Source organism: Chrysochloris asiatica, unplaced genomic scaffold (genome assembly GCF_000296735.1).
Source record: "Chrysochloris asiatica unplaced genomic scaffold, ChrAsi1.0 scaffold00136, whole genome shotgun sequence".
NCBI lineage: Eukaryota > Metazoa > Chordata > Mammalia > Afrosoricida > Chrysochloridae > Chrysochloris > Chrysochloris asiatica.
The window spans coordinates 4,386,835-4,410,228 of NW_006408654.1; the positions used below are offsets into that span (position 1 = coordinate 4,386,835).

At 39.9% G+C, this 23,394-nt stretch overlaps 1 protein-coding gene across 1 annotated transcript in view; it reads right to left on the reverse strand.

Annotated features, from left to right (window-relative positions):
- Window positions 1-23,394, reverse strand: part of SLC9A9 (solute carrier family 9, subfamily A (NHE9, cation proton antiporter 9), member 9) — a 1,149,796-nt gene that overhangs the window by 434,631 nt on the left and 691,771 nt on the right. The window contains exon 11 of the mRNA XM_006869862.1: window positions 23,126-23,237. Within this exon, the coding sequence (XP_006869924.1) occupies window positions 23,126-23,237 (112 nt within the window). The remainder of the gene's footprint in view (window positions 1-23,125; window positions 23,238-23,394) is intronic.

Genomic DNA, 23,394 nt, shown 5'->3' on the forward strand with positions numbered 1-23,394 from the left:
AAAAATCCTCACCACTGGACCAATAAACAACATTCTTATCAATAGAGAAAAGATTGAAGTTGTCAAGGATGTCATTCTTCTTGGATCAACTATCAAAACTCACGAAAGCAGCAGTCAAGAGATCAGATGATGTATTGCATTAGGCAAATCTGCTGCACAAGACCTTTTTAAAGTGTTGAAGAGCAAAGATGTCAGCTTGAGTGCCGGGGACTGTCCTCAACATAGTTGTGTTGTTCACAAGTGTTTGGTTCACGAGGAGGGGAGATCCAGCAGCAATAGAGATATTGAAAGAATACACAGACAGACAGAAGGAGGGGGGCAATGAGGCACCCCGAAACCAGGGTGGATGCATCACTGCTGGGCAGACTTGGGACTACAGGCATCGTGGCCTCTGCAGGCAGCAACTCACTACCCTGCAATCTTTACTGCATGCCCTCCAACCAGCAATGCACACCTGGGATGGCCTGTGTCTCGGTTTTTTTTAGGGGAGGAGCTTCACATCAAGCTGGGAGAGACTAAAACAGGATACAGCTAGCATCAGTAATTTTCCAGACATTCAGGTAACTTTACATCATACTTCACTGGTTCGAATCCCAGGCCCACAACTTGGTTTCTCAGGCTCAGTTAACATATCTATAGCCCATGAGCTCAGTTGGGGGAAGGTGAGAGGTAAGGACAAAAGGCTTGGGCGGAGTCCCGCTGTTTCGGCTTCCTGAGCCAGGTTTTCAGGAACTTGGCTGAAAAGCTAACACCTGGGACAGATTTAGGGAAGATGGCTTTTTTGTCTGTAGAACAAAGAACTGCGAAGTAGCTAAGATATTTTTAGTTAATCCTTTGGAGGAAGGCTTGACCTTTGAAACCTTTACAGTCTGGACTTTAGGAAAATATTACATTTATCTGTGGACATTAAGGGCTCATGTTTGGAATTAAATTATAAACATAACCGAATACTAAGATTAAAAACAATTTGCCATGACTGCCAGTGGCCAGAATTTTTTCCTCAGAGCTTGCGGCCTGTACAGTCTATGCATGGTCTGCAACACTTGAGGACTAATGTGCATCTGACCCAAGCCATGGTGTTTTCAATAACCTCATATGCATGTGAAAGCTGGACAGTGAATAAGGAAGACCTAGAAGAATTGATGTATTTGAGTTATGATATTAGAGGAGAATACTGAAAGAACCATGGGTTGCCAAAAGAACCAGTAGATCCGTTTTGGAAGAAGTGTTGCCAGAGTGCTCCTTGGAGGCCAACATGGCCAAACTTCATCTCTTATACTTCAGACATATTGTCAGGAGAGACCAGTCACTGGAGAAGGATACCATGTTTGGTAAGGTGGAGGGTCAGAGAAAAAGAGGAAGACCCCCAATGAGATGGATTGGCCAAGTGGCAGCATTGCTGGACTTAAGTGTGACAACAGTAGTGAGGTTGGCCCAGAATCAGGCAGTGTTTTGTTCTGCTGTGCATAAGATCACTATGAGTCGGTACCTACTTGATGGAACCTAACAACAACAACAACTTGTGGTATTTCTGTTACAGCAGTGCTAGGAAACTAAGCCACCGCTTTTATTTTTTAACCTTTAAAATCTCTTTACCTTCAACAGTGAGCTCCGGAGGTCAGACTTGTCATCAATGTTACCTTTCACATAGTGTATGCTCCGTTAGCACTGTATGAATGCACACATGAACAGATATGGAGATTGAAACTACAACAAGAACCCAAAAGGACATGAGCAGGAGGTGAACAGGGATGCAGATCTGGTCGTGAGACAATGCACGAGCTTTTACCAAATGAAACGTCCTATAGATGAATTGCTTTTTTGTGTATCCATTGAGAATATAAATAACTGCATTTCCTTTCCCACCCCCTTTTTACTTCAAGTACTGTGTGGAGGTGGATTCCAAACCCTCAACACATTTTTATCATTAATTTGGTTAATCAAACCCTGATTGAGTCCCTTGAAGTTCCTCTCAAGTCCCATAACCTTGCAAAGGGTAACTACTTTCAGCAAAAATGTTAGTTTGGTTTCAAAATAAATTTTCCAAGATACTGCAACCTTGTTACATAGTTTCATTTTCAGTTCAACATCATTTTATCACATGGAAGTAAAGGCAACAGATTGCTTTGGTGGAAAAACCCTTCTGCATTCAAAAGTAAATTGAGTTTTTCTGGAAAGTAAGTCTGGGCTAGAAACCACTACTTTCTCTCCTTCATCTCTCTTCCTGAACTTAAATCATTTAAATGTAAGGCTACTGAGAAGGAATGCAACATAACTTCAGTATATTTTTGCATAAAATGAAGTTTGTGTTTTGAAGCCCTGGGCAGCCAGGAAAGGTAATTGTAAATAGGATTAGCTTAGTCACAGCTCTGAAGTCAACATGCATAGATGCCTCTTACTTTGGAAGTTAATTTTTTTGTAGGTAAGGTGGGTACAGGAGTAAACTGTGGGATAATCTTTATCAGTAGCTTAAATCCTCAACAGAGGGTTTCAAGATAAAGGCTAACAGAGATCAGGAAATCGGCAGCCTTCTCTGAGAGCAGTAAGCAACTCAGGGGCAGAGTGTATTCAAATAAATACAAATTACTAAAGTTTGTGTTTAGACAAATCCCTATCAACTGGGACATTTCCCCAGCCTTTTCCCCATCCCCAGGAGACACTTGGCAATGTCTGGAGACATTTTTTGTTGCACAACAGGAAAAGTGCTGCTATGATCCAGCAAGTAGAAGCCAGGGATGCTGTTTAGCATCCTATAATACACAAAACTGCTCCCTGTGCTCCTTGCTCAATAAAGAATCAAAAGCTTCAAATGTCTTTAGTTGTTGTGGTTGAGAAACCCTGGCTTAGACCATTGGGATGTGTTTTTTTCATGGAAACAATGTTACAAATGATGACAAGGGTTGTCCATAGGGTGCAGCTACAACTGCAGCAACCATATTTTCTAGCACTCCTTGCAGCTCAGTGTGACTGTGTGAGTGTCTCTCACCGGTGAGATGAAACGGAAGTGTTGTTTGTCACTCTGGGCCAAGTTTTAAGAAGCACTGTTCCATCTGTCTTGCCCCACAGTCTTTTTTTCCCCTGCCACCAGCTGGATGGAAGTCATGAGTCTCCATAGATGTAGTTCTCCAACCTTATATATACCAGAATCACTTGGAAAACTTGTTTAAACTCAGATGGTTGGGCTTTACTCTTAAAGAGTCTGAATCAAGGATGGGGTCTGAGAATTTGCATTTCCAACAAGTTCCCACATGATATTGATATTGCTGTTCCATTGGCCAGACTTTTAGAATCTGTGTCTTGGGGAATTATGAAGCCACAGGAGGAAGGCATTTGGTTATATCTGAATCACCAGCTGGAGGAGAATCAACACCCGTGCTCTCCCATGTTAATAGTTAATATCACACTTTGACTATGAAAGCAGCCAGAGAGAAATGACTACTACTGTGATTTAAGCCACTGGCCTTGAGGGTTTCCATGTGGTGGTTTTTTGGTAGGAAGAGTCCCTGTAAATGGTTAGACATTTGACCACTAGCCAAAAGGTTGTTGGAACCTACCCAAAGTCAGTTTGGATGACAGGTCAAGCAATCTGCTTCTGAAAGGTCACAGCCTTGAAAATCCTATGGAGCACAGTTCTACACTGACACGTATGCTATGTGTCTAAATCAACTTGATGGCAACAATTACTTTTTTTCTTTTTTAATGTTTTACTTATGCTCTTTACTTCTACCCACATTACATATCTCAATAGAACCCCAGTTTTATTTTTTAATAGACGAGGAAATAGGAGTTACACAGCATTATAGATTGAAATGAATTCCCACAAAATCTATCAACTTGGCTGGATAAGGATCCTCAGTATTATGTAATCTTCCTCCATGATGTGCCCTGATGTGATCAGACAATCACTTGTAAGGGAATAGAGGGTGAGATTTGTTGTTAGGTGCTATGGAGTCTCTTCTGACTCACAGAGACATTATGCACAACAGAATAAAACCCTCACTGTGTAGTACTGTGCTTTCCTCACAATTGTTACATTTTAGGTCATTGTTGCCACTGTGTGAATCCTGGTGTTTTGTTTTTGTTTTTTTGGTGGGGGAGCTGACTTTTTTTCACTGACTTTCTATTTTTCCAAGCATGATGTCCTTCTCCATGGCCTGGTCCCTTCTGATAATATGTCCAAAGCACGAGAGATGAAGTCTCACCATTCTTACTCCCAAGGAGCTTTCTAGCTGTACTTCTTCCAAGACAGATTTGTTTGTTCTTCTAGTATTCCATGGTACTTAGGATGCAACACCCTTATTGAGGTCACAGCCCAATCCCATTTAAGGCAAGGTTCTCAGGGATGTGGATTGCACTGCTTTTCATCTTATAAGAAAGTGAAGAAGAGAGGAGTGAGCAGAGATCAGAGAGAACTACTACCATCCATAAATAAGATCCAGCAGCCGAGTGAGCCCTTTAGACCCAGGATCCATAAACTGGGAAACCCTAAGACCCAAGGAAAGATTGATGCCAAGACACATGGTGGGTGGCATCTAAGTTCCAAGGACTCTGGGCACACAGATGTTGAAAGTAAATAAGGACTTTCTTCCAGAGCTAATACAGAGAGAAAGTCTTCCCCTAGAGCTGGCACTCTGAATTCAGACTTACAGCCCTAAACAGTGAGAGAATCCATTTCTGCTTGGGAAAGCCATCCACTTGTGGTATTTCTGTGATAGCAGCACTGGATCACTAAGACATACAGTTAGTGTAACAGCGAATTATTACACCCAGGTTTTATTACCTTTGTTGAATATTCAACCCATAACAAAGTTCAAACTTCATGGTTATTACAAAAGTTTGAGTTTTTAGGGAAAAATGAGAACAATTTTATTCCTTTTCTTAGGCAAAAGATCAGTTCCAGGCAACATTTCAAAATGGGCGTTTTGCCTTTTATCTCACTTATAATCTCTTCTGTCATCCTCTCTTCAGGAGCCCTCATGCTGTGGGTTAATGCACTGGACTGCAAGGTCTGCAGTTCAAGCTGACTGGCCACTCCTCAGAAACCTCACGCAGGACCACTGCCAGTAGGAACAGACTTAACAAAAACAACTTAACAAAACAAAAACTTAACAGAAACAACAACATCCTACCTTGATGTGCCACCATAGGATAAACACTTGACCTCAAGGTTGGCTTGAACTATAAGGTCGGCAGTTCAAACTCACCAATCACTCTTTGGAAACCCTACACAGGTTGCTTTGAGTTGAAACCAACTCTACAACAACAACAATATCCCCACCCTAATTTAAACTGATTTATTTTTGATTCACCAGTCAAAAATTCCATTTTCTCAGGCAGCCAAAATGACCTTTGTGCCAGGAAGAAAACAATGGGAAGAACTTTGTTGAGGAAGATAGCACAAAGCCTTGCCTGTGGATGTGCATTTGAAATTGCTTGTCAACATAAGTGCTTTCACCTTTACTTGTGGAGTTTACATTTGTTCCAAAAAATCACATTGAGATTTGGGGCTGCTGTAGGAAAATGGGTGGTGGGTGTGACCAAGGTTCCTGCAGGGAGACGGGAACACCTTCCCTGGTGTAGAACTACATTTCTTCCAAAAAGTCCTGGTTTGGGGAAAGCCTTCCTAGTAGAGTCAGTGGATCAGGAGGTGGGGCTGCCCAAACAGCATTCTAACCTCCTAAAGTATTCATGACAATGTTGAGAACTTCTAAATAATCTAATGGGCCCATGGGAATTTAGCACAAGGCCCTTTTACATGTAACTGCTGTTTGCTAATTTGCATCACATAAAATTCACTAGAGTCAATCTTATTGACTTCTTTTAAACTCTATCCAAAAGACCTGAAGACCTGAAGGTAGAATTAGAGGGATTTGTGCCTGGGACAGATAAGCTTCATTTTTTGAACTTGGTTTGCTTGTGTTGATAGTTTTCTAAGGTTATATCTACTCAATGCCAAAGCAAACAGACAATTAGTAAGTAAATTCAGGCAGACAGCAGGGAAAAATAATACAGTCTCTTTGTTTGCCTCTAGAGACAGGTTAAGTTGGTTAAAACTATCAATCAGATACCCTAAGTGGAAAGACCTAAATCTACAAAGAAAATTCCTAAATTAAATTAAGAAGTTATTTATTTTCCTGTATCATTGTAGAACCCAGGGAGAAGTGATCGGAATCTTGTGTTGTCTCTTTTCATTACTCAGTGTTTCCCGGGGGTTGGTGTGTGCTTGTTGGTTGTACTACCTCAGTGTATTGATGGTCAATGGGGGTCTGAAAGAGACCTGTGGAGCAGTAGTTAAAGTACTCAGTTGCTAACCAAAAACTTGGCAGTTCAAACCCACCAGCCAGCTGGTCAAGGGAAGAAAGATGTAGCAGTCTACAGGCAGTTCTACTCTGTCCTACAAGATTTCTATGAGTTGGAATTTACTTCAACGTCAGTGGGTTTGGTTTTTTAACTTAATTTCGTATTATTTTGTTATGGTTGTCTGCAGCACTGCAGGGTAATATAAAGAGTTAACTCAGTTGTCTGCTAACCAAAAGTTTCAAGTTCACCCATAGATACCTCAGAAGAAAGGTGTGGCCATCTACTTCGGAAAAATCAGGCATTGAAAAACCCTATGGAGTACAGTTCTACTCAGATATATATGAGGTCACCATGAATTGGAATTGCCTCAACAGCAACTGTTTTTTTTTTTTTTTTTTTTATGGTTGCCTACAAAGCATGCCACTATCTCATACTTGATAGATGTCTAGGGAGAGTGTGACATTTTACATGTGCCAACTTGTTCTAGAGGGAGCTTTAATATACTTCCCTCACAAACACTGGTACTTTGAGTTACAACATTTTAATTCATGTATTAATGATTGGAATAAGTCACTGCTGAAACCAAAAGTAGAATATCAACAGTGGTCCTTAAATGAAGGAAGGGGAAGGGAAGGAGGAGTCACGGGTCTTTGTCTTCCATGGGAATGTCAATCATATACTTAGCATTGGTGGCAGACTGTGCTGGGCAGTGACTTGGTGGCCAAACATTCATTGGAAGGAAAACCTCAGTCTCTGATAGATTTCCCCAAGAGCAGTTGTGAGTTCACATACGTTGTATTCTTTGGAAGCTCCAGCAGCTGCTTTATCATCAGTAGTGGTTAAAGAAAGGGAAGGAAACTTCCATTTGTTGAGTGTCTCCAAGGTGGTAGGCCCTGTGCAGGATATTTTACGTGTTTTCTAGCTCTGTTCATATACTATCTAAGGTAAGTATTATCCATTTTACAGCCTAGGAAGCTGAGGGTTAGAGAGGGTTAATCATATGCCTCCAAGTGGCTAAGCTTGACTCAAAGTCTGAACTCACTGCTCTTTTCCCAAACAAGTAGTTTGTATTTAGAAAATATTGTGATATGCCAAATAGCAAAACTTAATTTGTTGTTTAAAAAAATGCAAGAGCTAGTAATTTTCACTGAAAATTTATTTTGGAGTTCAGCGAAGAATAATAATGTATTAACCTAATAATAGCAGGAAACAACTACATGGGGCTGGTCACAGTTCTAAGCTATTTCTTAGATGTTCTGAATTAATCATAATCACATAAACTGTCTTCAGCAATCCAAACTATGAGTACTTAATGGGATTTGCAATTCATACCAGTCTACTGTGCTAGTATGCCTCTTCAAAGCAGTGCTGCCTGTGCTTATTCATGATCTGAGATGACTTTTACTGTGACTGCTTGATGCACCAGTCAAAACATTTCCATGGCTCACTTCTTACATAAGCTGATTAATGCTGTCCCATTAGAAGACCCCTGTGGTGTTGTGGGTTAATGCACCAGACTGCAAAGTTGTTTAAACTGCAAGGTTGGCAGTTCAAGCTCACCAGCTGCTCCTTGGAAACCCTCTACAGGGTCGCTATGGGTCGGAATCAACTCCACAGCACTTAACAACAACAACAAATTAGAAGACCCCAGAGGATCTACTCCCACTTAGCTAATACATGTTTAGTCCAAGCCACAGGGGTACCACATAAGAGATGTGGGGGTTCTGTGGAAGTTCATCTCCTCTGAAGGAGAAAATGTTCTGAACCCATGTCTCAGTAGCTGTTTGATGGCCTTGTACTGATCAAGAAAGAACAGTGGCCTGATTAATTGCACAAGATATGTTTAGGGCAGGGAAATGATATAGTTGGGTGAGTGATAGAACAATGGAACTCTGGGACAAGGGGCTAAGAAAAAGAAGATCTGAATGGGTGATGCTTGAAAGCCCCTTGCCCTGGCCCCTGTAGTGATGTTAGACATGCTGTGTTTGTCTGCAAATACATGAGGGTGCTTCCAAAGTTCATGGAAAATGGAATGAAAAGATAATGACATTTCTCCATGAACTTTTGAAGCCCCCCTCATATGAGAGAAGAAAAGGAAGAGTACAGCTGCTTAGAGGGGTTCAGATTCTCAAATTAGCTTTGTATATACTTCTTTCAGAAATCCTTTTTCCTAAACTTTGAAGATGAGTTTAATCTGGGTCTTGGTTTGAATCACTTGAAAGTCCCAAGGTTATTAATTAGATCTAAGGATTTTAATTGGAAAACAAACACTTCCCTCACCACAAAGCTAGCTAAGATTAAAAAAAAAAAAAAAAAAACCCACCTCAGATCCAAATCTACTTTTGAGAATGCATAAACAATGTTTTCTGTTATTAATACTCAGGAGATTTTTATTTATTTTTTTTTTTGCCAGAAGTGAGTAAATAAAAGCTATTTTCTTTCATTAAAACAAAACAAAACTTGTAATCTCTTTTCTTAAAATTATTGTTGCTGAGTTCCCATCTGTGGATTTGGGAAAGCGTGGTCCATGATCTGCCTGTGGGGCCAGTCCTCAATGAGGAAGTTCCTAGACTGCTACCTTGATGTTAATGTTGTCGTTAGGTATCATCAAGTAGGTACCATCATAGCAACCTTATGTACAACAGAAGAGAACATGGCCCAGTCCTGGGCCAATCTCACAATCATTGCTACATTTGAGCCCATTGCTGCTGCCACACTGCCAGTCCATCTCATTGGGTGTCTTCCTCTTTTTCTCTGACCCTACACTTCACCAAACATAATATCAGTTTTCAGGGACTGGTCTCTCTTGATAATATGTCAAAGTATGAGAGATGAAGTACTGTCATTCTGGCATCCAAGGAAAATTCTGGCAGCACTTCTTCCAAAACAGATTGGTTTGTTCTTTTGGCAAGACATGGTACTTTTAATATTCTCTTCCAACACCATAACTCAAATGCATCAATTCTTCTACAGTCTTCCTTATTCATTGTTCAACTTTCACATTCATATGAAGTTATTGAAAATACCATGGCTTGGATCAGTCACACCTTTCATCCTCAATCTTTGCTATTGAACACTTAAAAGAAGTCTTGGGCAGCAGATTTGCCTAATGCAACATTTGATTTTATGACTACTACTTCTACGAATGCTGATGGTTGAACCAAGCAAAATGAAATCTTTGACAACTTCAATCTTTTCTCCATTTATGTGGATGTAGTTTATGGGTCCAGTGGTGAGGATTTTTGTTTTCTTTACATTGAGGTATAATCCATACCAAAGGTCTTTGATCTTCATCACTGAGTATCTTAAGTCATCTATGCTTTCAGCAAACAAGATTGCTATTGAGCTTTCCTCCAATCCTGATGCCACGTTCTTCTTCATATAATCCAGATTCTCAGATTATCTGCTCAGCATGCAGTCTGAATAAGTATGGTGAAAGAATACAACCCTGGTACATACCTTTCCTAACTGTAAACCATTCAGTGTTCCCTTGTTCTGTAACAACAACTGCCTTTAAAACTAAGTACAGTTTCCTCAACAATTAAGTGTTCAGGAAGGTTCATTCTCCACAATGTTATCCATAGCTTGTCATGATCCACACAATCAAAAGCATTTGCATGATTCATAAAGCACATCTTTCTGGTATTCTACGTTTTAGCCAAGATTCATGTGACGTCAGCAATGATATCCCTTGTTTCAAGTCCTCTTCTGAACCTGGTTTGAACTCTGGAAGTTCTCTGTCAATGTATGTTTGCAACTGTTTTTTGAGTTGTCTTTAGCAAAATTGTACTTACATGTGATATTAATAATATTGTCCAATGATTTCTGCATTTTGTTGGGTCACATCTCTTTGGAATGGGCACAAATATAGATCTCTTCCAGTCCAGTTGGTCAGATAGTTGTCTCCCAATTTTTTCAGCATAGATGAGTGAGTGCCTCCAGAGCTGCATCAGTTTGTTTGAAGATTTCAATTTGTAGTCCATCATTTCCCAGAGCCTTATTCTTTGCCAGTGCCTTCAGTGCACCTTGGACTTCTTTCTTCAATATCATTGGCTCTTGATCATATGCTACCTCTTGAAATGGTTAAATATTGAACATTTTTTCTTGGTACAGTGACTCTGTGTATTCTATCAACTTTTGATGTTTTTTTTGCATCATTCAATATTTTGCCTTTGTTGTTGTTAAATGCCAGCAACTCATATCCACTCATAGTGAACCTGTATAAGATTTCCAAGGAGTGGCTGGTGAGCTTGAACCACCAACCTTGCAATTCAAAGTGACCTTATAGTCCATTAACCCTCAGCACCGCTATAAAATCCTTCAACTATTGTAAGTTGAGGCTTGAAATTTTTCTTTAGTTCCCTCAGCTTGAGAAATGCTAAGCTTATTCATCCCTTTTGGTTTTCTAACTCCAGGTCTTTGCCTATTTTGTTATAATATTTGATTTTGTTTTCTCAAGCTGCCCTTTTGAAATTTTCTATTTAGCTCTCTATTTTGACATCTATTTTGGTCTGTTCCTTCTTTCTTTCTTCTTAATGACCTTTTGCTTTCTTCTTATATGATGTTCTTAATACCATCCCACAACTCTTCTGGCCTTCGTCCTTTATTGTGTAATGCATCAAATCTGTTCTTCAAATGATTTCTAAATTCAGGTGGCATAAGTTCAAGCTCATAGTTTGGCTCTTGTGGACTTGTTTTAATTTTCTTCAGCTTCAGCCGGAACTTGCATATGAGCAATTGATGGTCGACTCCACAGTTTGCCCCTGGCCTTGTTTTGTCTGGTGATATGGAGTTTTTCCGGTGTCTTTTTCCACAGATGTAGTCAATTTGATTTTTGTGCATTCCACCTGGTGAGGTTCATGTGTCTTTTATGATGTTAAAAATTTTATTTGCAATGAAGATGTTACTGGTCTTACAAAATTCTATCATGAGATCACCAGAATTGTTCTATCACCAAGGCCATATTTTCTAACTACTGATCCTTCCTCTTTGTTTCAAATCTTTGCATTCCACTCACCAGTAATTATCATTACATCTTGATTGCATAGTTGATCAATTTGAGACTGAAGAAGTTGGTAGAATTCTTTGATTTCATCAACACTGGCTTTATGTTGGTGCTTAAATTTTAATTATAGTGGTATAACTGGTCTTCCTCGTAGGTGTATAGATATTATCCTATAACAGACAGCATATACTTCAAGATATATCTTGATATGTTCTTTTTGATGATGAATACAATGCCATTCCTCTTTGTCAAACATCCCTGGCATAGTAAACCATGTTATTGTCAGTTTCAAAATGGCCAATACCATTTCAGCTCACTAATGCCTAGGATCTCAATGTGAATGTGTTCCACTTCATTTTTAACAGTTTCCAATTTTCCTAGATTCATACTTTGTACATTCCATGTTCTGATTATTAATAGATGTTTACAGCTGTTTCTCTTCATTTTGAGTTGTGCACCATCAGCAAATAAAGGTCCCCAAGGCTTTACTCCATTCACATTCTCATGGTCTACTCTACTTTGAGGTGCCAGGTCTTTTCCAATCATATTTTGAATACCTTCTAACCTGTAGAGATCATCTTCCGGCTCCGTATCTGACAATATTCGGGTCCTCTTCATCATGTTTCAGTTGTCAATATTCTGGTGCTGACAATGTCCCACTGCTATTCATCAGGTTTTCAGTGACTAAATGTTCAGAAGTAGTCCATCTCTCCTTCTTCCTAGTCTGTCTTTGTCTGGAAGCTCATCTGAAACCTTCCACTGTGGGTTACCCTGATAATATTTAAAATACCAATGACATAGATACTAGAATCATAGCAACACATAAGCCACCACAGAATGACAAACTGACAGACGAGTGATGGAGACTGCTACCATAGAAATGGATAGTTCCTTGAATGAACTGGATAGCAAGAGCATAAGGGAGAATTTTAGTTAAGTAAACATGCCATTCATTCATTCAACTATTCATACACCAACTATTATTTGTGGAGAAGCTATTATGTTTCACAATATTGCACTGAGCACTGAGGTATAGAATGAACCAAACACATAAGTGTTTGCCCTGCCAGTGTTCCCAGTCTAGACAGTGATACAAGCAAACAAACCCAAAGCCATGGCAGATGTATTGCATATGATGGAAATAGATGAGTCAGACACTACACCAGATATGAGAAGTTATAATATCTTCCAAGAGAAAGGGATGCCTAAGGTGAAATCTAGAGAATACAAGAAATTAGCTGAGTATGAGAATGGAGACAGATGAATGTGGAATAGGTTCTAGATAGACAATTTTGGTGAGTAGGTGAGAAATGGGGGGAAATAGTATCAACATGCACACAAATGATCTGGGGAGCTTATTAAAATACAGATATGGATTCAGAGTTTCTAACAAGCTCCCCAGTGATCCAATAGATGCTGGTTCAAAGACATCACTTTTGGGAATCAAGATTCTTGAGCATGGGCCTGCCATTTATTCATGGTAACTGGTCATTTTTATGGGACAATCTTGGTGACTTAACAGAGTTCCATTAGTCTATGTGGTAGTTATGTGCATTGGAGTTGATTCCAACCCATAGTGACACTGTATAGGGTTTCCAAGGCTGTAAATCTGGGGGAACAGAAAGCCTCATCTTTCTCCCACAGAAGCTTATTGATTCAAACTACTGACTCGTAATCCACTAAACCAGAGCTCCTATGTAGTCACAGACAAATATATACTTCATGTCATCGCTGAAACAATGGTATTCCTGCTTGTCACTGTCATGGATTCCCTTTATAAATGTTCTTGGATGCTATTGGTATGTCAACTGAACAAGGTCACTTTTGGGTAAAAAGCTTCAAGTTGGCTCCTGACCAAGACATGATAGATGATTCACCAAAAAGGCACTGGGAAAGGTGATCTCCTACCTTATCAGTGATTCTCAGGTGGTTCTTCCATAGCACACTGGCCTTTTGTGAGCTGTTGTTGTTGTTAAGTGCTGTTGAGTCAGTTCCAACTCATAGCGACCCTGTATAGGGGTTTCCAAGGAGCAGCTAGTGGGTTTGGACTGCTGACCTCATGATGCACAGTCCAGCGCTGATCCTTCAATGCCACACAAGTGCGCTGTAACTCCAACAGTAATGGCAGTATTTTCACAATTGAGAGAGGAAAAAATAAATGCTACTGGGAAAATGGTCTTAATTTAAAATTTCCCATCCATGCCTTTCTCTTAATCCTTTTGTGCTGGCAATTATCTGAATGGTAATGAATGCTAGTGGACAACCAAATGAACGACAAACAACATTAGCAGCAAAGTCTGGCAACAGAGAATGTTGTTGCTTTCACAGCTATGTGTGATCATGGATGAGGCTTTATATTGTATCCATACACTGTGGTCAGATATTCCTGGTCAAAAAAACTCTTCTCTAGTTAGATGATAGGACACATTGGGGTTTCAATGTCTTCTTCAATGTGTAGCAGAAACCAACACATTTGGATACCAATGTTCTCTGACATATTGTCTGACACCTACAACCTACTCAGGTGCTTCCCTGGCCTCCCTCCTTTCCAGATCAGCACAGCAGCTCTGTGTGGGAATACCTTAGCCCTGCAGCTACATCACCAAGTCACAATGACTTCAGAGAGGCTGCCAGGGCTCAATTGCGCTTGGCATTTCCCCTCCTTCCAGCAACTCCCCGACTCCTATTTAGTTTTAAATTAAATAAAAATTGCTGCACATGGATTTGAATTAAAACAAGAGGCCTGATTCTTGTAATATGCACCACATCAATAGGAAAGCTAATTTGTGCGAAGCACATCTCCTCCTTTAATTTAAACCACAGAGCGCTGCCTCTTGGGTTTCAAGGGAGCTGAGAACTGAGGAGGGGCTGTTCACTCATGGCACTAACTAGGGCTATGCTCAAGAACAGCATGAACAGTTTCAGAGGAGCTTAGTGTTCATCTTAAGCCCTTTGTGCTGGGTGTCACATGGTAAACGACAACAGTTTTGGCCTTCTCCCCTTGAATTTAAAAAAGGTCTTAAAAATGTCTCAAGGTAAACTTCTCTGAATGACTCTTAACTGCATCCAAGCTGCTATAAGAACAGAATCTGCATTATTAACAGCTTTTCAAGACAACAGTCAGATCAGTATTCTTGACCTTGAGATGGGTTACTCATTTTACTATTCCAAATCACTGTGTGTGTAGAATATCAAAGTCTGTAAAAATAAACTGGGCAGGGGCTATGCCAGGTGTGAAATTCAATCTGGGCCTGACAGTTGTTTCATTCAATTTACTTGTCTCTAGAGTCTTGGTGCAATGTTGTAGGATAAATACTGGACTGCTAATCAAAAGCTCAGTGGTTCAAACCCACCAGCCACTCTTTTGAAACCCTATATAGGGTCACTATGAGTCAACAACAACAACAACAACAGAGGCAAAGGATGTGGTGGGGGAACAATGGGATCCTCCATGGACTATGTGACTTTTCCTCAGAGACACTGATGAATTTGAGCCATATGCACAGCTTCAATCCCTGGCCCCTCTCACTTCCAGGAGATGAGCAAGATTCGTTCAGCTCCAGGTACACCCAGATTTGGAGGCATGTCTGAGCCAAGTTTTGTGGGGCCTACATTTTACACAGAAGAGGCACTGGTGCTAAAGTGGTTAAGCGATCAGGTGTTAACTAAAAGGTTGGTAGATTGAACCCTGTTCTATGGGAGAAAGATGTGGCATCCCACTTCCATAAAGATTATTGTTGTTGTTGTTGTTGTTAAGTCATTGAGTCAGTTCCAACTCATAGCAACCCTGTGTAGCCACTCCAAAGAGTGGCTAGTGACCTTGAGTCGCCTGTCTTGCAATTCAAACCAACATTTCAGTCCAGTGCATTAACCCACAGCACCACACCAGGACTCCATAAAGATTATGCCTTGAAATCCTCTGGGGCAGTTCTACTCTGCCCTCTAGGGTGCTTTGATTCAGAATTGACTGGACGACAGTGGGTGTAAAGCTCCCAAGGGCAGTCATCATTCTGTGGTAGAATTCTCTCCTTCGATGTGGGAGACCTGTGCTTGGTTCCCAGCCAATGCACTTCATGTGTAGCCATCCCCATCTCTTAGTGGAAGCCTGCATACTGCTATGATGCAGAACAGGCTTTAACAGAACTTCCAGACTAAGATGAGTGATCTTCTGAAAACCAACCTGTGAAAATCTTTGGATCACAATAGCCTGATCCATAACAGATCATTAGGACAACAGAGGACTGGGCAACATTTCATTCCATTATGCATGAGCTAGTCAAGGGTTAGGGGCTGACTCTACTGCCATTCACAATGACAAAGCTTATACAACTTGGGGGCCCTCTTTAAGAAAAAGAGTCCAAATATATTTTAGTTATACGGACTTTCTCTGCTCATCAGAGCACTGTTTTTGGGTCCTTTTTAGGATGTTAGAAGGGGTCTATAAAGGAAAGTGCCTGAAGATTAACCTTTATTAATTTTACGTTGAATCCAGTTCTGCTTGGAGCGTGTCACCAACTTCTCTATTGTTCACTGCATAAGGTGAGGGTAAAGGTAATGGAGATGGATTAATCAAAAGGAAGGTCTAATTAGTGAAGAAAAGAGTTCCACATTCTTATCTGACTGGCTTTACAACAGTTCTAGGCATACATTGGACTAATGCATCAGGCTGCAAAGTCGTTTGAACTGCAAGGTCAGTGGTTCAAACTCACCAGCTGCTCCTTAGAAACCCTATACAGGGTCGCTATGGGTTGGAATTGACTTGATGGCACTTAATAACAACAACAAGGCTTACATTGTCTTAAGTATACTGAGCTTGGAAGACCCCAAGCTCTCTCTCTTAGGCTCTCTGTGTCTTTTAAGGGAGGACCCACATCTTTATTTTTGTTCACCCAACATTGTGTGTCGATGAACATCTGCTGAATAAATAGCTTGGTGACTGTGAATAAATCAATGTATAAATACATTCTCGCTCCCATTTTAAATAGAGATCACTATTGCTTACCTGCTCCAAAAAATTGTTTGAAAAATGTTTTCAGTCATGTAAAGAAAGACACAGTCCTTGAGTGGTATAAACAGTTAAGCAGTTAACTACTAACTGTAAGGTTGGCAGTTCAAACTCTCTCAGAGGTGCCTTGGAAGAAAGGCCTGGTGATCTGCTTCTTAAAGCTCATAATCATAGGGAACCTTATGGAGCACAGCTCTACTATGGGATCATGGGGTCTCCATCAGTTGAATTTGACTTGATGGCAATGGGTTTGAGTATTTTGGGGTTTAAAGAGAGGTTCCATTTAAATCCATTAGTGAAGCATGGGCAAATGAGATTTAACCAGAAGACTATTTAAGTCATCTTTCTTATTAGATGACTGAAAACACTGCAGGTATAACTGAGAACATTGTTGTTGTTGTTAAGTGACATCAAGTTGGTTCTGATCCGTAGCAGACCTGTATAGGGTTTCTGAGGAGCAGCTGGTGAGCTTGAACTGCCGACCTTGTGGTTCAAACTGACTTTGCAGTCCAGCGCATTAACCCACTGTAGGCATAATTGAGAACTTGGTGGTGGTGGTTATGTGCCGTGGAGTCCGTTCTGACCTATAGTGACCCTGTACAGGGTTTTCGAAGCTGTAAATCTTTACAGGAGCAGAAAGCCTCATCTTTCTCCCGCAGAACAGCTGGTAGTTTTGAACTGCTAACCTTGCAGTTCGCAGCCCAATTCATAACCACTACACTATCAGAGCTTGGCGGTTCAAGCTCACCAGCTGCTCCTTGGAAACCCTATACAGGGTCGCTATGGGTCGGAATCGATTCGACGGCACTTCACAACAACAACAATACTATCAGAGCTCCTTAATGGAGAACATCAGAATACACTAAATAGCAAATATTCTTTAAAAGGATTGGCTTTTCATCTGGTTTCAGCAAGCATTATATCACACACCCAGAAAAGGCTAGACAGTGTGTCATTTTATCCTTTTAATCTCCTTCTTGGGCTTATTTTACCTTTAGTTGGTCTTTTAAATTCTTTTTTTTTCCTCTGAAAATTACATTTAAAACTTTAGGTCCTGAGTGAGAGACATCAGAATTCCTGCAGAAAATAAATATTGAGTCTGGTGGTCTTTTGCTTTGCAGATGGTGACCTCACGTGGTCCTTTATGCACAGTGACGGAGGTGGGGAGTAGAGTTAACCTGGGCCTGTGTCTGAGGGGAAAGTGGGGGATTGTTATAAACTGGAATGGCATCAGGTTTACATGAGGGACATGTTAGGCATGGTGAGTTTGGCCCCTTTTAGGAAGAACATGGTTTTCATTTAAGTTTTGTTCTTATGACCATGAGGGTAAATCTCAGGCAGTGTTGTGTAAATGAGAAGGCTCTAAACTCAAAGTCAAGGGTCAGAGTTTAAATCTTAATCTCATCTCTAGTTAGTTTTGAGATTGTAAGCAAGTTACCCAACCTCTCCATGTCTCTGTTTAATCTGAAAAAAGAGATCAATAATTACTATGCTACAAATGGTACCTATCGAATATCTGAAAAAGATGTACAGTAGCTTGAGCTTGTAGCATCTGTGATTCAAATACATAACCATATCATGTTATAATCTCTTCATTTTAAAGACAATAAGATATTTTATTAGAAATGTATTCTTTCAACCATACCAGGAAGCATCATGAATAATATTAATTTTTCATTAAAATAACATAGAATATAAAGAAGTAATCTCATTTCTTTGTTGTTAAAGTTCATTTCAATGTGAAAAGTATACAAAAGATTCAGTCAAATATATAAAAAGAAGTCCACATTGGACCAAAATGACTATAATCCTTGACTGCTATTGGTTAGCGATTTAACGCCTGAAAGATGATGGACTCTGAATGTGGAAGACAGTAGTGACTGTTATCTGGACATCACAGTCATACCTATGTACATAGGTGTCCTGGAATGGTGGCGCTGGTTTGTTTAGTGCTGCAGGCAAGCTGACTGACACGCCCATGAATGAAATTAATAATGCCAACCTTACTAATGTGATAGGGTTATTGTTTTCCTTTGAGAGGTTTAGATATTTTAGAACAGGTTTGTTGTTGTTGTTTGCTGCTAAGTGTCATCGAGTCAGTTCTGACTTATAGCGACCCTGTAAAGGGTTTTAAAGGAGACAGGTTGGTGGATTTGAGCCACTGACCTTTCAATTAGCAGGCCAGAGTCACACCTGGACAGGATAGTAAATATTTTAGGCTTGGCAGGTCATATAGTTATTTTAGTGACTACTTAATTGTGCCACTGTAATATGGAAAGTAGTCACAGACAATGTATAGTCATATGGGTATAGCTTGTTTCAGCTTTATTTACAAAAAACAGGACCAGGCCATATAGGGCTTGAATGCTTGAGATAGATGGCTGACCTTCTTCTTAGAATATTATAAAGACGTCATGACGTTTTGGACCACCTCACATTGCCTGGCTGTAATTTACTCTATTTTTGGTGTAACTCAATTTTTAAAGCATCCCCAATCCTATGGCTAAGCAAATATGTTGTTGTTATTGTTGTTAAGTGCCATCAAGACAGTTCTAACTCAGAGCAACCCTGTATAGGGTTTTCAAGGAGCAGCTAGTGAGTTTGAATCACCAACCCTGTGGCTCAAACTGATTTTGTGGTCCAGTGCAATGTCTTGCAGCACCAATCAAATATGTTGTTGTTGTTGTTGTTGGTAAGTACCGTGGAGTCGGTTCCGACTCATAGTGACCCTGTACAGGGTTTCCGAGGCTGTAAACCTTTACGAGAGCAGAAAACATCATCTTTCTCCAGCAGAATGGCTGGTAGTTTTGAACTGCCAGCCTTGAGGTTAGCAGCCCAATTCGTAACCACTACACTACCAGAGCTCCTTAATCAACTATAGAAAACCCCAAATCCTGGAGAAATCATAACAGATGAACTGGATGGTGACTTTACATCCTAACATGATTATATAAAACTTTCAGAGCCCTTCACAAAGCATTCTTTATCAAGTAGAACACTGTTTAAAATATAATGTTCATACTTTAAAAATAAGCCAGTGTTTTCCAGGGTAAAACTGCTCACGTTTTTCTGGGAAAGAAGTGCTTCCCAACAGCTAGAAATGCTTTGCAAAAATTAAACATGGTGTCGGTTTCCTATTTATAAGTGAGACAATTTTCTTTTTACTTTCTCGTAATAGATGCCAACTCACTGGCAGAGTTCACTGCTGTTCTAGGTTGAAGTTCACCTATCAGTTCAACTTCCTCTATATGACTCTCTTTCTCTCACCCTAGCATGCTGAGAAATGTAGGGAAGGTCTGTGGGAAAACTTCAAAAAGGTGATTTTCAACTTTAGCTCTCCATTTGTCTGTACTTAAAGGAGACTGCTGATATAGTGGGTTGAGCATTGGGCTGCTAATCTCAAGGTCGGCAACTCAAGCTCACCAGTAGCTCTGAGGGAAAAAGATCGACAGTCTCTGGAACCCTAAGGAGCAGTTCTACTCTGCCCTATAGAATTGCTGTGAGTTGGAATTGACCCAATGACAGTGGGTCTGATTTTATTATGTTGACCAGGTTAGAAAAAAACAAATCTTTTGTTCCTTACGCTGTTTCTAGAAAGGTAAAGTATGAGAAACTTGGTTAAGTTTGAAGAGGGGTCTCACAGACTGGGGTTCAGGAATACTTTTGTCTGAAACTCAGCTTTCTCATTTATAAAATGGGCTAATATCGGCTGACAGATGTTGTTGTTGGTTATCATTAAATCAGTTCTGACTCATGACATCCTTATGTAAAACAGAACAAAATGTTGCCCTGTTCTATGCCCTCTTCATGATTGTGGATATGTTTGAGTCTATTATTGTGAAGGTATTAATTAAATGCTATTTCTGTTGCTTTTTCCACTTTCTCTTTTATGCTTCCAATTATATTTGTTTGCCCTATTCTTCCATCAACTTTTTAATTCTCATATATCTTCCAATGAACTGCTTCCAAGTGTACTGTAAGTGTATACACACATAGAAGGTATGTAAGGGGAAAGGGCTCTGAACAAGGAAAGACTGATGGTAGAAAACTTGATTATACAAAAAAAGTGCAGTTTCCAGAGTTGTTCAGGGTCAACAAGTCTATCTGCTTTGTTTTCTTCTGGAAAGTTTATCTGCTTTATTTTCTTCAGAGATGGTTTAAGAAATTAGGACTTTGAGGGAGTCCAGAGCAAGATGGTGGAGTAAGCAGATACACTAAGCTGACCCTCTGCAGCAAAGACATGGGAGGCTGACTGAAATAGATTCAGATGGTGATCCTAGAAGCTTGAGCATCAGAGGATAGGACAGATGATTGAGTGTGGACTAGAACAGGAAACTAAACAGGAGCAATGAAGGAGAAGAAAAACAGTAGACTGTGGACTGGTGTGGCATGGCACGGCCATTTTGAGCTTTTGCTGTCATCTATTGATACAGCAGCCTTCAGGCACATACATGACTAAAAGTGGACCACAAGGTGGTACAATTCTCCCTTGCTCCCATGCATTCCTCATAGTAGGGGGCATAGCCAGTCACCACCTACACCAACCCAGTGGCCAGTGACACTCCTCCTGCATAGTCTCTGTCTGTCTGGGGTCAGGCACCTGACATAGTGTCTCTGCACGTGAACCCACTGTGAACTATGCTACCTAAACAGTGAACAGAGAACTAATTGCATTCACACTTCCAGTCACTAGCACATCCATCAGAGGACAGGTGGTGAATGCTTGTGAATACACCAATATACAGTCATCAACTAAATATAAATATGACGGCACAATGTCTCACAGAAAAATACAATTTCAACTTACACAAAGAAGTGAGACAGAGTGCCTCCAAAAAGTTACCAAACTAGAGTCAGAAAATTTAAGAGCAGAAATGGTATCAGAACTACCTGATAAGGAATTCAAAAGAATGCAAATTAGGCAACATCGAGGAATTGAGCGACATATCAAGAAAACTACTGATGAATGGAAAACATAGACAAAACTATAGAAAAATTGAGAAAACGAATTGGCAACACTAAGGATTCAGAAACATAATACACTGGAAGGGCAAAGAGATATAATTGAGTCAAAGTAAAGCTTAATAATTGAACTTGAAGAAAAAATCTCTCAATATTTTCTGCTACACAATCAATCAGAAAAACAGAACAGAAAATCCAAAGAAAGTCTAAGATTTATGTGGGACACTATCAAGAGAAATAACTTATGTGTGATAAGAATTTCAGAATAGGAAGAGATAAGAAAGACAACAACAACAACAAAAAACCAACACAGAGACTACTGTTCAAGTGTTAGTGGAAGAAAACTTCCCTAACATCATGAAAGACGTTGAATGACCTCCAAACAGGATAGAACCCAAAGGAAAAAAAAACAAGACTGATTATAACCAAACTTTTTAAAACCAAGATAGGGAAAGAATCATGAGAACAATTCAAGAAAAATGAAAAGTTACCTACAAAAGAGAACTAATAACTAAGCTCTGATTTGTCAACAGAAACCATGCAGACAAGAAACAATGGAATGACTCATACAAAAATTGAAAGAAAAAATTGACAATCAAGCATCATATACCCAGCAAAACTGTGCAGAATTTATAAAAAAAAAAAACAGATCAACCTTACAAAAAACACTAAAGGAAGTTCTTTGGATGGCAGAAAACAACCTGATACTAACATGCATGACAATATCAATTAAACTCAACCCAGAATACAGAAGTATGCAAAAGTAAAGCATACCCTATAACACTGGAAACAGAGAACCAGAGATACAATTACAATAACAACAACAAAAAATACTCATAAAGTAAAAAAAGGAAATAACGTAGTTACAAAACTTCCAAATAAAGAGGAAATTAAATTGATTTCAAGAAGAAAAAAAAAAAAGTAAATAAAAATAACCCTATAACCCTAAAAACTTGACCAAGACTTGCTGGTAGTCCTAGCCCAGCCATTTCCCTTAACACTAATCCTAGTCTTAACCATAACCTTAACAATAAACAAAGTCCTGTTGTTGTTAAGTGCCATCGAGTCAGTTCTCACTCATAGCAAACCTGTGTAGGGTTTCTGAGGAGCGACTACCGTGAGCTTGGACTGCCAACCTTTGATTCAAACTGACCTTGCAGTCCAGTGCATTAGCCCACAATGCCACACCAGGACTACAAACAATGTTCTAGACCTACCTATAGTCCCAACCCTAACCCTCCTTATTCCTACCCACCCATTCCTGCCCACAACACACACAAAAAGAAGCTAGAACGTAAACTTCTTGAGAGAAGAGAATTTATCACTTTCTTCCACCAGTGCCTAGAATTGGTCTTGCCACCTGGTACCCACTCAACTGATATTTGGTTTTTCAACTAATAACTGAATATGCTCAGATATGATTCGCTTTTGTGTTAATTACAAGAAGCTGCTAGAGTTTTGCATGGGGAGCAGGGATTCTGAGGAGAAGGAACTTTAACAGTGGGTATGAGTGGCACCTTTTATTCACTATTTACCTTGAAACATGCAATTTGTGAAATTATCACCTAAATTCCTTGATGAAAATTGATCTGAAATAGGTCAGTGGGAGGCCCACTGCCCATTCCAGTCCAGATACTATACCTCACTCAAGGTCATTCCGACCAAGTATCCTTGAATTTTCACTTTCCTTCTAGAAAGAGAAATCATTATTCTCTTTTTGCTCAGAATTTGTGGAGTCAGCATGGTACTGGGTACATTGGGGTAAAGAGAAGTTATGCATTCCCACATGGGTCTTCACGTTCTGTGAAAGTGTGAAAAAACATCAACGCTGACATTTAATTTAGCTTACATACCTGAAAACATCATCATGTGCTGAAAGTTCCAAGGGATCTTTTGTTTTCGGCCCAGATTCAAAAGGAAGGAGAGAGGATATATGTTGCAGGCTCTGGCGATGAAAATTGCTAACTGTGGATAAGTGCAGGGAAACATTAAGGAAAATGTTGCTGCAATGAAGTCAGAGCCCTTAAGCTTAGTATCTCTCTCTATATTCCAACCCAGAAAGCAGGAATAAATGTGTCAATACATATATGCCCAATTTACTTCCAAAATTCATATTTTGAAG